Genomic DNA, 14,494 nt, shown 5'->3' on the forward strand with positions numbered 1-14,494 from the left:
CTGTGTCTGACTTACTTCAGTCAGTGTGACAATCTTTATGTCCATCCAGTTTGTTGCAAATGGCATTATATTTCTTTTTATGGCTGAACAATATGTCATTGTACATTTTTACCACATCTTCTTTTTCCATTCCTCTGTTGATGGACATTTAGGTTGCTGCCATGTCCTGGCTATTGTAAATAGTGCTGCAATGAACATTGGGGTGCATGTATATTTTTGAATTATTGTTTTCTCTGGATATATGTCCAGGAGTGGGATTGATGGATCATATGGTAGATCATGTCACTGGATCACCAGTCACTAAATTTGTGGTAATTTGTTACAACAATTATAGGAAACTAATATGGCATAGATCTAAAATCATATTGAAAATATGAAGTTCTGCTATACAACTCAACTAAACCAAGTTTCTGTGATAAAAAGCTAGTCAGAAAACCAAACTTTCACTGATGGCCACATAATTTAATTCAGTATAGTAACTCAAAGCACTTTTGAGGGCACCCAAGACCAAAAGTGATGATGCTGAAGCATTTTGAAAGATCCTTTGGGAAGAAGAGAAGGACACCAGAGAAGAGACTTCCAAGGGAGACGTTTTATTTTCAAACGTAGAAGCACGAAAAAGCAGAGATCCTTCCTGAAGGAAGTCTTCTTCAAAGAAGAAAATGGGGTATGTTAGCACTAATGATTGACATGGGGTAGTTTCAATTCTCAGACATTTCTCACCATAAAGGAAAAGCAGGACAGCAAAGAGCCAAGCTTCTAGTGTTCATCACATGCAAGAGAAAGAAGACAAAGCTGTTACAGAAGCGGGGCCTGAGCAGGGCCTGAGCCCCAGATAGCTGGATGGTTCTGTCTCTCGTGTAGACGACCACATTGGTTTGCACTGATGTCTTTCCCTGATAGGAAACACGTGAAATGGACGATAGTCCCATCAACAATGCTTCTTCGGGGTGCATTTCCACTGATGCCAGCCACACAGAGCATTCTTGAACCCACAACTGATCACTATCTGTTGAGTTTTTTCTTTATCTTCTGCCACATGGATATAAAACGGTATTTTTTTTGAAAAAAAATATGCTATACTGTGACAACCAATTTGCCACATGTGGCCTTGGCCTCGGTATTTGGGGAAAGTGTAACCCATTCGCACCTCACAGGACTGTTCTGTCACAAACCAAGAGACAGTGTTCCCTTCTGAATTCAGAATACCAAATCCTGCAAAATTCTGGAGACAGCGTTCAATATATTTCAAGCTCTTCTCATTTTTTCCAAACTCCCAGTGCTCATTCACAAGACTTGCATGCGAGACATCCAAGAAGATGTTCTGAAAAGTTTCTTTCCTGTCAAGAAAAAATGTACATTTATTCAGCCAACATTTAGAAAGCATCAGGATTGCAGAAAATATGACACCTTCCTTTCCTTAAGGATCCACAGCCCAGAGGAAGAAATAGATGTACACTCACACACACACACACTCACACACACACACACACACACAACTATTTATATGCCTGCTTCAAAATAGTCCCAAATAATTGAAAGTGAGAAAATCCTCGGTCATTTGTGATACATTTAATAGCAGAGAGTCAGCTAGATATAGTATAGCATATCTCAAAAAGTCCAACCTAATACCCCAACAAAGGAGAATAAGAATATATGTTGCTAAAAGAGCAAGGACTATAAGCCAGCGCAACCTTCCATGTGGCTGAATTTTCTTTAAAGTTTCTTGTATGAAAAATGTGGGATTGAGAGGTACCAGCTACTGTGTATAAAAGGGATAGGATACAAGGATATACAGTGCAAGGAAACATATTTATTATGTTCAGATGATTTTAAGTGAACTATAGCCTAAAAAATATTGAGCCTCTATACTGTACACCTGAAACTAATATGATGTAAATCAACTATACTTCCATTTAAAAATGTAGAATTCAAATTATACTTCACAAAATATCTAAATACACAAGATAATGTTTCCTCCAACAGATATTTCAACAAAATGTACATCACAGGGACAGGAGAGCCATGTTGATCTTATGGCTTCATGTGTCCCAAAACCCATCACCACATACCACTAAGGAAGTACAAAAATGCAATTTCAGGAGCAGAAACATAGGAAAAAAGGATATTGGAATTTTTTTTTTTTGGTGGTAATAATCATGGGTTTAGCCCTGATTGTATTATTGGACAAGTTACCTGAGACTGCATTTTCTCATCTGCAAAATCAAAATAAATCTTCTGTGGGTAGGAGTGGTTGGCACAGAAGGAAGATCTCAAAGAAGTTCTACCCCTTATCAAGGAGGAAGAGTTTACAGGAACTTGTCAGTTTCAAAGTCACTTCATGTTTGCCATTGGGTGGGATCATAGGGCTCTAAATTTTCTACACATAGGTGAGGCTTTCTCTCTATCATCCTCAAACTGATTCTGGTCCTACTTCCTCAAAGATCTCCAGCATTCTCACCTGCCTTCCTCCTGTGCTACAGTTAAACCCAGAGGGGCAAGATATCCAAATATATATTTGGGTTTAGAGGAAATAAAGTGCCTTAGGACAGGCACTTCATTCCAGATTTTCAGTTATAATATCAAGTATTATTGACTATGCCGAAGCCTTTGACTGTGTGGATCACAATAAACTGTGGAAAATTCTGAAAGAGATGGGAATACCAGACCATCTGACCCGTCTCTTGAGAAACCTGTATGCAGGACAGGAAGCAACAGTTAGAAGTGGACATGGAACAACAGACTGGTTCTAAATAGGAAAAGGAGTACGTCAAGGCTGTATACTGTCACCCTGCTTATTTAACTTATATGCAGAGCACATCATGAGAAACGCTGGGCTGGAAGAAACACAAGCTGGAATCAAGATTGCCGGGAGAAATATCAATAACCTCAGATATGCAGACGACACCACTGTTATGGCAGAAAGTGAAGAAGAACTAAAGAGCCTCTGATGAAAGTGAAAGAGGAGAGTGAAAAAGTTGGCTTAAAGCTCAACATTCAGAAAACTAAGATCATGGCACTTGGTCCCATCACTTCATGGCAAATAGATGGGGAAACAGTGGAAACAGTGTCAGACTTTATTTTTCTGGGCTCTAAAATCACTGCAGATGGTGATTGCAGCCATGAAATTAAAAGACGCTTACTCCTTGGAAGGAAAGTTAGGACCAACCTAGACAGCATATCAAAAGTCAGAGACATTACTTTGCCAACAAAGGTCCATCTAGTCAAGGCTATGGTTTTTCCAGTAGTCACGTATGGATGTGAGAGTTGGACGGTGAAGAAAGCTGAGTGCCGAAGAATTGATGCTTTTGAACTGTGGTGTTGGAGAAGACTCTTGAGAGTCCCTTGGACTACAAGGACATCCAACCAGTCCATCCTAAAGGAGGTCAGTCCTGGGTGTTCATTGGAAGGACTGATGTTGAAGCTGAAACTCCAATACTTTGGCCTCCTGATGTGAAGAGCTGACTCATTGGAAAAGACCCTGATGCTGGGAAGGATTGGGGGCAGGAGGAGAAGGTGATGACAGAGGATGAGATGGTTAGATGGCATCACCGACTCGATGGACATGGGTTTGGGTGGACTCCGGGAGTTGGTGATGGACAGGGAGGCCTGGCATGCTGTGATTCATGGGGTCGCAAAGAGTCAGACACAACTGAGTGACTGAACTGAACTGATTATTTAATCCCTACTTACCATTTTTCCCCATGCAAATATTTCTTTTATGATTCTCATGGGAACACAGTTGAGCCAGAGCAGGGTTCAAATATTATTGACTCTCTTGGCTAAATCAATTGTACGTGTTTAGAGTGTATTTAGATTTTATTTATTTTTTGATGTAGTGATACAATTATTGAGCATAAATGGGTATCAATGGAAAATAATTATTTTCCTTTTTCTCTGATTCCTTATCACACAGTTACCTTCTCCAGAGGCAACTAGTGATGTGATACATTTATGTAACTTTTCAGAGGCATTGTTTGGAATTTTAGATGTGTTCTACTGTGATGACACACTGTCTACACTATTCTGTCCATCTTAGTTGTTGCGGATGTTGTTGCTTCACTAAGAATATATTTTTGTTGTTGCTGTTGCTTCAGAATATATTTTTGGAATTGTTTCCTAAGTAGTTCACATAGGGCTGCTTTATTCTTGCTAACAGCTGTGTATTATTCCAGCGTTTGGACTGTATCATAATAAATCTATCCATGTCCCTATTGAAGGACAGGTTTTTTCATGTTATGCTATCATATGTTCATACGTCATGCACACCATCCAATTTGGTAAAATCTTCCATTTAATGCACATATTATTTTACTCAGGCATTTCAATTCTAGGAGTTCAGTTTTCAGTAATACTTCTACAACTTGTGCGATGATCTATTTATGAAGATATTTATTGAAGAATTTTTGTTATCAGGAAGAACTGGAGAGAAATCAAGTGTGTAAATACGGGCGCACAGAATTGTACATCTCCTTCTTATGGTAATCTATGCAGCTGTCAAAATAAATGAAGGATGCCTGCATGGGCTTACATGAAAGATGTATACAACACGTTGCTGAGTGAAAAGAGTAAATTGCAGTATAGTCACGCATATGTTGTAGAGAAAAAACCCAACAAAACAACTCATACATACAGAGTTTTAAAAGCAATGCTTAGAATATCTACACATGGGCAGAAATATTTTGAAAATCCAAGTGGGCAAGCCTTCACTTTTTACTTTGTATATTTGTATCCTTTGCATAGGGCTTCCCTGGTGGATCAGTGGTAAAGAATTCTCCTGCAATGCAGGAGATGCAGTTTCAATCCCTGGGTCAGGAAGATCCCCTGGAAAAGGAAATGGCAACCCACTCCAGTATTCTTGCCTGGGAAATCCATGGAGAGAGGAGCCTGGCGGGCTATAGTCCATTGGGATCGCAAAAGAGTCAAATACAACTTGGCAACTAAACAGACACACACACACACACACACACACACACACAGACATGTACTTTGCATAGCATGAAGTATTTTTTTTTGTCAAAAAATGAATAGTTTCAGTAAAAGTTTTTCAATTTCACCATGAGGTCCAATATTCTTCCGGGAGCACTCTTGTGAGATCTAAGGAAGTTGATATGTGGAAAAGAACCTATTCTAATGAAGTTCCTGCCCACACTCAGCAAACATTACCTAACACAGTTCCCTTTCTTGCCCACGCAGCTCTGAACACCGTTATAATTTAGTCTCAGATCCTACATTTACAAGGCTGGCCCATAGGGCAACTGAACGATTCTATCAGAAATTTCAGAAGCAAAAGGTAAAAATCTCACCTTCTGTCTTCAAGCACTTTAGGAATTTTTAAAAACTTCATCAAATCCATCTTGTCACCACTCGATGCCTTGAGTGCTTTTTCAAACACAAACAGCGTGGTTCTCAGATAATCCACCTGCACTGATTTTGAAGCTGCAACTTTTTGTAATGCCTCGCCCAAGCTCTCTTGACAACCTGGGCAGAGGAGAAAAGCAAGCATCATTTCACCCCCTTTAATATCTACTATAAATTAAATGGGACATCTTTGGCTTTAATTTAGACCAGTTACCTTGGATCTGGAAGGCTTGTTCCCAGTTGATGACCTGCGGGCATGCTAGGACTTCCTCTAACTTGTCAGGAGCTTTGGTGAAGATGTGGTAAGTGTTGGTATAATAATCCAGGTCATCCTTCATCTCCTGACGTAACAGACATCAATCACATTTACACAGTGATATCATTCACAAAGTGTTCTGACTGTGTCCAGAGCACTAGAGGCTTATCTGTTGGATAGGCTTTGCTGCTGTTGTGTGAGAGAGGTGCAGAAAATGTTCTCGGAAGCCCTTGTAGAATAAGCCACTGAAAGGGGCTCCTTTCTGGTGGTGCCCTGGAGTCAGCTGCCCTTGGGACGACGGGCAAGTGGTCCCAGGATCCGAGACGGGAAGTGCAGCAGAAAGAGTGCGTGTTAAAGGTCTAAAAGAGGGGGGCCTGAGGGGTGGAGGGAAGTACACAGAACAGTGCTGGGGTCCAGGCTCGGGGTCTGTGAGAAGGCGATGCCTCGGCTGATTCTGCAAGTGAATTCCCGGATGGCGCTCAGGGCAAAGAATCTGCCTGCCGGTGCAGGAGACGTAAGAGATACGGATTCAGTCTCTGCGTCAGGAAGATCCCCTGGAGGAGGGCACTGCAGCCCACTCCACTATTCTGGCCTGGAGAATCCCACGGACAGAGGAGCCTGGCGGGCTACGGTCCACGGGGTCACAAAGACTCAGACACGACCGGGCCACTGACACTTTCAGGTTAGTTCTGACCCAGCCCTCTGGAGCTGGCATGGTGATCAGTGCCCGGCGTGCCCGTGAGAACAGAGGACCGACAGAAGATGTCATTACGCTGAGCTGGCACCAGAGCCACAGAAGCCCTGGAGCACAGGGCCGGTGTGCCCCCAGCTGCCTGTCTGCCCCCTGCTGCGGGCTCTCCCCCGGAGCAGCTGCAGGCGCCCCTGTGCTCTAACACTCCTGATGACTATCTATGTGGATAAGGGGGACGGGGGCTGTTAAAATAGCGCTACTTCAGGAAGGATGGGATTCACTACTCATACTCCCCTGAAAGATGAAGACACTCTTATGAAAGAAGCATGACATCGACTGTTTCACAAACCTCTGACACAGTCATTTTTGTCAACTTCATTCTGTGTTAGGAAAGCAGCGGTCTTCTCAAGGTTACACAGTGAGCAGACCTAGACCTCACGCCCAGCACTGCACGAAGTACAAGGAATTGCGGTTATTGAGTCACAGGGAAAGCAAAACACTTCCTGACCATTTCCAACTGCAGGGAGGTGGATGTCTCTGAGCAGAGTCTTGACGGGAGAGAGCTGACTGAGTGGAATTCTAGAGCAACTTACAGGTCCTGGACTATTGGCTGCTCGGTCTACTCCCACGCTTGGTCTCACCATCCTGCCCTCTCGTCCAAGCAACCCTTCCCAAATCTGCACGAATCAGGTGTGTCAAGACTCTTCCCCGCCGGCCCCTGGCTGCAGCCCCGTCATTCCCCATCCTGAGGGTGAGTGGCCTGATCCTCAGGAGCCAGGAGTCTCACCTCCTTCTGAGGTCGTATAATGACTATCCGATAATCTGGCCAGGCATCCACTAGCACCTCCAGGTTGAACGGGTTTTTATTCCTAATGTGGAAAAGGGCGCCGTACACCTACAAGAGCAAAAACAAAGCGGGAGAGGATGGAACTTTCCTTTGAGAGAGCGTCTTGCATGCGGCATGGGAAGTAAAAGCAGGAGTTAGAAGCCCTTGATGGGGGACTTCCCTGATAGTCCAGGGGCTAAGACTCCCAGCCCCTAATGCAGCGGGCCCGGGTTTGATCCCTGGTCAGTGAACTAGACCCCACCTCCCACAACTAACGGTCCACATGCTGCGGCGGAAGATCCCACATGCTGCAACTGAGACCCAGTGCAGCCACATAAATAAATAAACAAACACTTTTTTAAAAGAAGGACTTGAAAGGTCAGGACTAGTGCCTCCAGGATGGCACGTTGGACTATTCGTCGAAAGACGTAATGCAAAACAGTGCAGGAAGTGTCCCCCCAAATCCAAGTTAGTAACAAATGAGCTGGCTTCTCTAACATGTATTCATTCGTTTTTTGAAAAATCCATACTATTGATATTTTTCCTATTTTAAACGTTAATACGACACCGTTTATTCAGTATCTGTCTATTATATATCAAATTTGTGTCAAATATGGAGAACTCAAAGGTGAATATGATGTGGCTGCTGCCTTCCAGTTAAGTCTAGAAGGGCAAAGAGATACACAGTCTAATCTTAAAAAGGCACATGTTCTGATAGGTGTGTGCCCACGGTCCAGTGGGGTGGCAAAAAGGCAAAGTCACTACCTGTCCAGAAGTGGTGGGAGACTTACAGAAAAACTAACGTTTAAATTGGACCATGAAAAATAAATAAACCTGGCAAAGCAAAGAGAAGAGGAAGGCAAGCAATTTCCGTTAGGAGAAGCAGCATGATTGGAGGCCTGAAGGTGCTGAGATTCGCTCCCATCTGCTGAACTGTGAGGGGTCAGTGATGGTAACGCTCAGTACATCTTCCATGTCGGGAAATGAAGAGATGTTTTTGATAAACGTTTGTATATCCAGTTAAGGAGCATGGGCTTTATGCTTTGGACATGAACCGCCACTAGCATTTTAAAGCAAGGGAGTGATAGGATCATACATGTGTCAGATAGACACTGGTTATCAAGTTGCAGGTGACCAGTAGCTTGGGACAGTTAAGGAAATCCATTAAACATAGCAGCAGAATGGATTCCAAAGATATTGTAGGGTTTTTCTTGGTGGTCTACTGGCTCAGACTCTGAGCTCCCAGTGCAGAGAGGGGAGTAGATTCAACCCTTGGTCGGGGAACCAGACCCCACATGCTGCAACTAAGACCCAGTGCAGATAAGTGAACAAAAATTACTTTTAAAAAGATACTGTATATGTATGGCTGAGTCCCTTTGCTGTTCAGCTGAAACTGCCAGCTCTACCTCAACACAAAATAGAAAGTTTTTTAAAAGATACTGAAGAATCCCCAGGGAAGTAAAGGAGGTGACTGGACATGGGTGTTAAGACAGTCCCAGGCAAAAGGAATCTTGGACTTGCACCTCCATTGGCCCTGGAAAGTTCTGAGCCCCGAGTCTGTCTTCTTCACACCTCAGTCCTCTCTTCCCTCATCTCCCCCTACTCCCTTACCTTCAAGGACTCCGGGATGCTCTCTTCCAAGGATTCATACAAAATCTGAAGTTGCTGGGGTTCACGAAGCACAAACATCTTGTGTAGCACCCAACGCCCTTCCCCGAGGAAGACAATCTGGGGAAACACAGCCACAAAAACACCTGGAGATCTGACAGGTGTCCTGGAAGAGCAGAAAGGAGGAGCCCCCGAGGACAGCCACACGGCGCTAGAGGTACAGGATTGCAGCCAAGGCTGTGCCCAAGTGCCAGCTGGCAAAACCCAGAGACTGCAACTGCATGTCAGCAACCTTGAAAACAGAGCAAACCTTGCACTCAATAATTCCACTTCCAGGAACTCATCTCAAGGAGATGATAGTAGACACGTATAAGAATGTAGATATAAGAAAATGTGCCATAGTATGATGATACTGTAAATTCAGAAATGATCTGAAATCCACTATAGGAAATTGGTGACGTTAATGATGGCGTATCCAAATAATGGCTCACCAGGTAGCCATTAAAATGATGTCTTCAAAATGGGTTTAATGACACAGGAAAATATCCATGTCATAAAATAAAGAAGAGATATGATATAATACCAAATTAGTACTCTCCTCAAATTCATTCTGAAACAAAGTAGTATATAAGTAAGAGACAGTTATGAACATTCTTCAGTCTCATAAACACAAATATCCAACTGCATATATAATTATATAATATATATGTATATTGGAGAAGGCATTGGCACCCCACTCCAGTACTCTTGCCTGGAAAATCCCATGGACGGAGGAGCCTGGTAGGCTGCAGTCCATGGGGTCGCTACGAGTCTGACATGACTGAGCAACTTCACTCTCACTTTTCACTTTCATGCACTGGAGAAGGAAATGGCAACCCACTCCAGTTTTCTTGCCTGGAGAACCCCAGGGATGGGGTTGCCTGGTGGGCTGCCATCTATGGGGTCACACAGAGTCGGACACAACTGAAGCGACTTAGCAGCAGTAGCAGCATATGTATATTACATGTACTTGATCATATGTATATTACATATGATACTTAAAGACATTATACAAGAGTAGCCATATTTTCTAAAAATTAACAAATATAAGAAATTCCAAGCAATTTTGATGGCTTATAGGAGAGGCAGCAAATTTTTTTAAATCTTAACAGTCCTGAAAATCCAACATCTTGTGTATGTGTGTGTGTGCGCTCAGTCATATCCAACTCTTTGTGACCCCATGGACTACTGCCTGCCAGGCTCCTCTGTCCTTGGAATTTTCCAGGCAAGAATACTGGAGCAGGTTGCTATTTCCTTCTCGAGGGGATCTTCCCAACCCAGAGATCGAACCCATACCTCTTGCACCTCTTACACTGGTGGCAGATTCTTTACCACTAGTGCCACCTGGAAAGCCCCATATGTGTGTGAAAAAAAAGTGAAAGTGTTAGTTGCTAAGTTGTGTCTGACTCTTTGTGACCCCATGGATGGTAGCTCCTCTGTCCATGGAATTCTCCAGGTAAGAAATACTGGAGTAGGTAGTCATTCCCTTCTCCAGGGGATCTTCCCAACTCAGGGATCAAACCCAGGTCTCCTGCACTGCAGGCAGACTCCACCGTCTGACCTACCAGGGAAGCCCATATGTGTGTACAGACAAAACAAAACCGATGGAAATGGAATGGTCAAGAACATGATCGCTGGAGTAGGCAGGTCACTTTACTTGACTGTCTCTGAGCTTCACTTTCTTTATCTATAAAATAGGCATAATAATAACTCCTTTGTAGGCTGTTTTGAGGATTATGTCAAGTCACAAAATGTATGTGATGTGTTTTGCGAAGTGATAGATGGTACGTGTATGTATGTGTGTGTGTATATGTGTCTGTGTATATGTGTGTGTGTGTGTATATATACCTGAGGGGAAATTAGAAGAGCTTCAATTCAAGCAAGGGAAAATAGGATTTGAATGGCTTCTGATGTTCATTAATAAAAGTACAGACTGGGAATACGCACAGGGATTCTCCAGCATTGCTTAAGACCAGGTTTGGATGAAAACCCTCACCTGGAAGGGGAATTTATCCACACGAGTGAGCTCAGCACCCAGAGACTAGAAGCAGAAGAGACAGATTGAAACAAACCAGAGTTAGATTTTCCAGGCTTAGAGCAGCAAAAAAGATAAGCGGCAAAGTAAATGTTTGAGAATAAGATGACATCTGACACTTAACCTATGGGATCCAGGAGAGAGAAGGGGCTTCCCTGATGCCTCCGAAGGGAGGGAATCCACCTGCAGAGCAGGAGACCCAGGTTCCATCCCTGCGTTGGGACGGTTCCCTGGAGAAGAGAAGGGAATGACAACCCACGCCAGTATGCTTGCCCAGAGAATTCCATGGACAGAGGAGCTTGGCCGGCTACTGTCCATGGGGTTGCAAAGAGTTGGACACGACAGAGCAACTAACACTTTCACTTTCAGGAGAGAGAAAGAAAGAAGTAAGAGAAAGGTCCAACCAAGTGCGAAAAGATGGAAAGAGTGTAGGATGAAGTTACTTTATGAGGCTAAAAGAATAGCACTGGTGAAGGACGGGGAATATATTCATAGAATAGGAGATTGGAATTAGGAATTAGGCTGTTAGAGGTGAGGATGTCAGAGGTAGATCAGTTCTGGAGAGATGGCTGTAGGCTTCAAGTCGACAGAGTAGGAGTCAGTAAGGAACTGGGAGCTGCAGGTGTCAGAGACATCACCAGGATGTGGCAGGCGTTTGAGGGAGAGAAAAGTCTGTGAGTCAAGTGCTGAATATATCAATAAACAGAGAGAGGTCTGGCAGAAACCAGCCTGAAAGAGTAAAGCTTCATCTTAGCTACGTGTCCCAGCACTCAAAGGAAGACGTTTGCTATGCAAGTAACACTTTCAAAGCATGGATCAAAGACCAGGGGTGTGCTGATTCTCATCCTTACTCAGGGTTCCTACGGGTGCCTGGAGGGTGGCAGGGAAAGGCACAGGCCGATCAGTAGTTCCTAATTCAGGGAGAGGATCTGAGAAGCCTGACACTTCAAAACACTGGCTTTGTACTCAAAACACTTTATTGTCAAAGGACTTTCAAGCTCCAGGGACCTACAATTTCCTTGAGAAATTCGTTCTCAACCCTGGGATACTGGTAAGTGCTCTTCCAAAGGTTTGCAGGGGGGAAATGAATTAACAAATACACATTCTTTAGAATCGGGCTTCCATGGTAGCTCAGCTGGTAAAGAATCCTCCTGCAGAGCAGGAGACCCCGGTTCAGTTCCTGGGTTGGGAAGATCCCCTGGAGAAGAGATAGGCTACCCACTCCAGTATTCTGGCCTGGAGAATTCCATGGACTGTAAAATGAATTAACAAATACACGTTCTTTAGAATAGGATCCTAATTAATTGAAAGGCTGAGAAGAAACGAGACTTTGGCTGTCTAAAACAATCCTGCTCACCTGCAGTTTCCTGGTAGACTTGTGTGCACAGCTTCTTCTGCAGCTGCTCAGTGTGACAATGGAGAAATTTCTCTAAAGGCCCGTATAGTCTCACCCACAATAAATTCCACCTGGTTCAGGTTGTCCCTGTTTAGCATAAAGCTCCAAGGTGTGGATTCTTATTGAGCAAACTGGAGGTCCTGATCATTTACACGAATGAAGTCAGAGGCTTTGTGGGCCAGAGGAAGAATGGGAACATGTCCCGTACTGAGCAGATTCTACATTTATAAGTTTCCTACCAAAGCTGCCACACTAGCGCTTGTAGCCAATTGGCTAATCTAAAGCAGTAATAATAAGGTAATTTGCAAAAACGACCTAGCTGCAGCATTATTCAAATATATCATTTGGGCAAACAAAAGATGGAAAATTTGGCTTCACTGTGAAATACTCAGCCTCGTGACTTCAAGCTCTTGTGACCTCAGCACCTCCAGAGGTTGAGATGCCTTGCTTCCAATGCAGGTGGCACAGGTTTGATCTCTCATCGGGGAACTAGGATCCCACAAGCCACATGGCATGGCCAAAGATATATATACATATACATACATATACACACATATATAGAATTAATTTTAAAAGTTAAATTAAATTTTAAAAATTCCTAAAAGAGTATGATTTACTTTAACATTTTGGAGATGCTGAAATAGAGGAAAGGGATAATAAGTCATCAAAATCTTACCCATTTTCTGGAACGTTGTGAACCAACTTGAGAAGTTTTCATCATTCAGGAAATAAGACAGGCAAATGTTATTGTCACACAAACAAGGAAGATGATGTTGAAAGGCAACATCTTCCCTGAGGTCACAAAGCTAGCCAGCATTAATGCCTTGAGCTGAAGCCAAAGACCAGGATCTGTTATGAAACTATGATTCTTCAGTAAGTGATCCCTCACCCATGGCTAGGTCATATCTCCTTACAAAACTACCTCACTCACTTCAGGCGACACATTAAAAACCACTGATGAGGATTTAGCACTCGCTGTCTACGCGCTTGCTAAGGAAGGCACGGTTTCTTTTCTTTTCCCTCTTGCCTACTTCAGTAATTCCATGTTTTGAATCAAAAATTGTTCACACAACCTATGAAAGAATTTTTACATATTTGCAATTTTGTGTGATTAACTTGTTAACAAAGTTGCTCATAGTTATACAATTTATTAATTCATCCCCTTTTAAAAATGGTTTATCTACTTCATGCCAGAAAATGCATAACTTTTTATGTAGTTAAGATCACACTGTGGATAGTTGAGGCTTGCACAGTTTTGAATATCACACTAAGTATTTTCAAAGAGGTACAACCACATTTAAAGTCACCAGCAGTTCAAGATCCTCTGGTTGAACAACTTTTGCTGAGAGTTCAGAGGTGCAGTGTCTGTTCCCTGACCCAAATGCATGAATTGAGAATCTGGCTGCTCTCTTGAATCAGCGAGAGGAACTTCTTTAGAAATTCTGATAGAGAGCAGATTTATCAAGAGGTCTCCCAGCCCAAGTGTCCTACTGTCCTTTTGGAAGCTAGCAGAGAAGACTCTGGGGAAGGAAATGGCAACCCACTCTGGTATTCTCGCCTGGAAAATCCCGTGGTGGGCTACGTCCATGGGGTCACAAAGAGTCGGACACAACTTGGGGACTAAACCATCACTATCAGAGAAGACCCTAATCCTTGAAAGACAGTATAAAAACTGTCCTAAGTTTTGAGAGCAAGAGGAGCTCCAGGTGAATTCTCTAAGAAGCCAGGAATTTACTGCCAGCCAAAAGCAGTGTGCGAACATGACATCACCGTCTTAAGGTGACCTTGATGGAGTCCATTCTAATGTAGGTCAGGGTTGAGTGACCCCTTGACCTTTGAAAAGTGAAAAGAAAGTGAAAGTGAAGTCGCTCAGTCATGTTCGACTCTTTGCAACCCCATGGGCTGTATCCCACCACGGGATTTTCCAGGCGAGAATACTGGAGTGGGGTGCCATTGCCTTCTCCAGGAGATCTTCCCGACCCAGGGATTGAACCCGGGTCTCCCACATTGTAGGCAGACGCTTTCCCATCTGAGCCACCAGGGAACTCCACCTTTGACCTTTAAGCCCCTCCAAAGTACTCTAGGCAATCTTGCAAAGTCAAATCTTCTCAGGACATTTAAGGATTTTATAGATGAGTGCTGATTGCCGGTCCGATGTGCACCCCTTCTTGAGGCAGCTGCTGCATCTCAGGACCACACTGCCCAGGGTGAAGGCCAGGACATTGGTGTGAAAGCACAGTCCCAGAGACCCCTGAGACACTGCGAGGGAACGGAGGGGGCGA

At 43.5% G+C, this 14,494-nt stretch overlaps 1 protein-coding gene across 7 annotated transcripts in view; it reads right to left on the reverse strand.

The window, feature by feature from the left end:
* Window positions 1-577: 577 nt before the first annotated feature.
* GLYATL2 (glycine-N-acyltransferase like 2) overlaps window positions 578-14,494 on the reverse strand; it is a 36,462-nt gene continuing 22,545 nt past the window's right edge. For all 7 annotated transcript variants that reach the window (XM_081544558.1, XM_081544562.1, XM_081544564.1 and 4 more), the window contains 5 exons: window positions 8,746-8,862; window positions 7,096-7,203; window positions 5,576-5,702; window positions 5,307-5,481; window positions 578-1,340 (listed from right to left, as the gene is read on the reverse strand). In XM_081544558.1, the coding sequence (XP_081400684.1) occupies window positions 932-1,340; window positions 5,307-5,481; window positions 5,576-5,702; window positions 7,096-7,203; window positions 8,746-8,823 (897 nt within the window). In that variant the 5' untranslated portion in view covers window positions 8,824-8,862 and the 3' untranslated portion in view covers window positions 578-931. The remainder of the gene's footprint in view (window positions 1,341-5,306; window positions 5,482-5,575; window positions 5,703-7,095; window positions 7,204-8,745; window positions 8,863-14,494) is intronic.

This window comes from Giraffa tippelskirchi, chromosome 11, assembly GCF_054371585.1.
Source record: "Giraffa tippelskirchi isolate mGirTip1 chromosome 11, T2T-mGirTip1v1.2.pri, whole genome shotgun sequence".
Classification (NCBI taxonomy): Eukaryota; Metazoa; Chordata; class Mammalia; order Artiodactyla; family Giraffidae; genus Giraffa; species Giraffa tippelskirchi.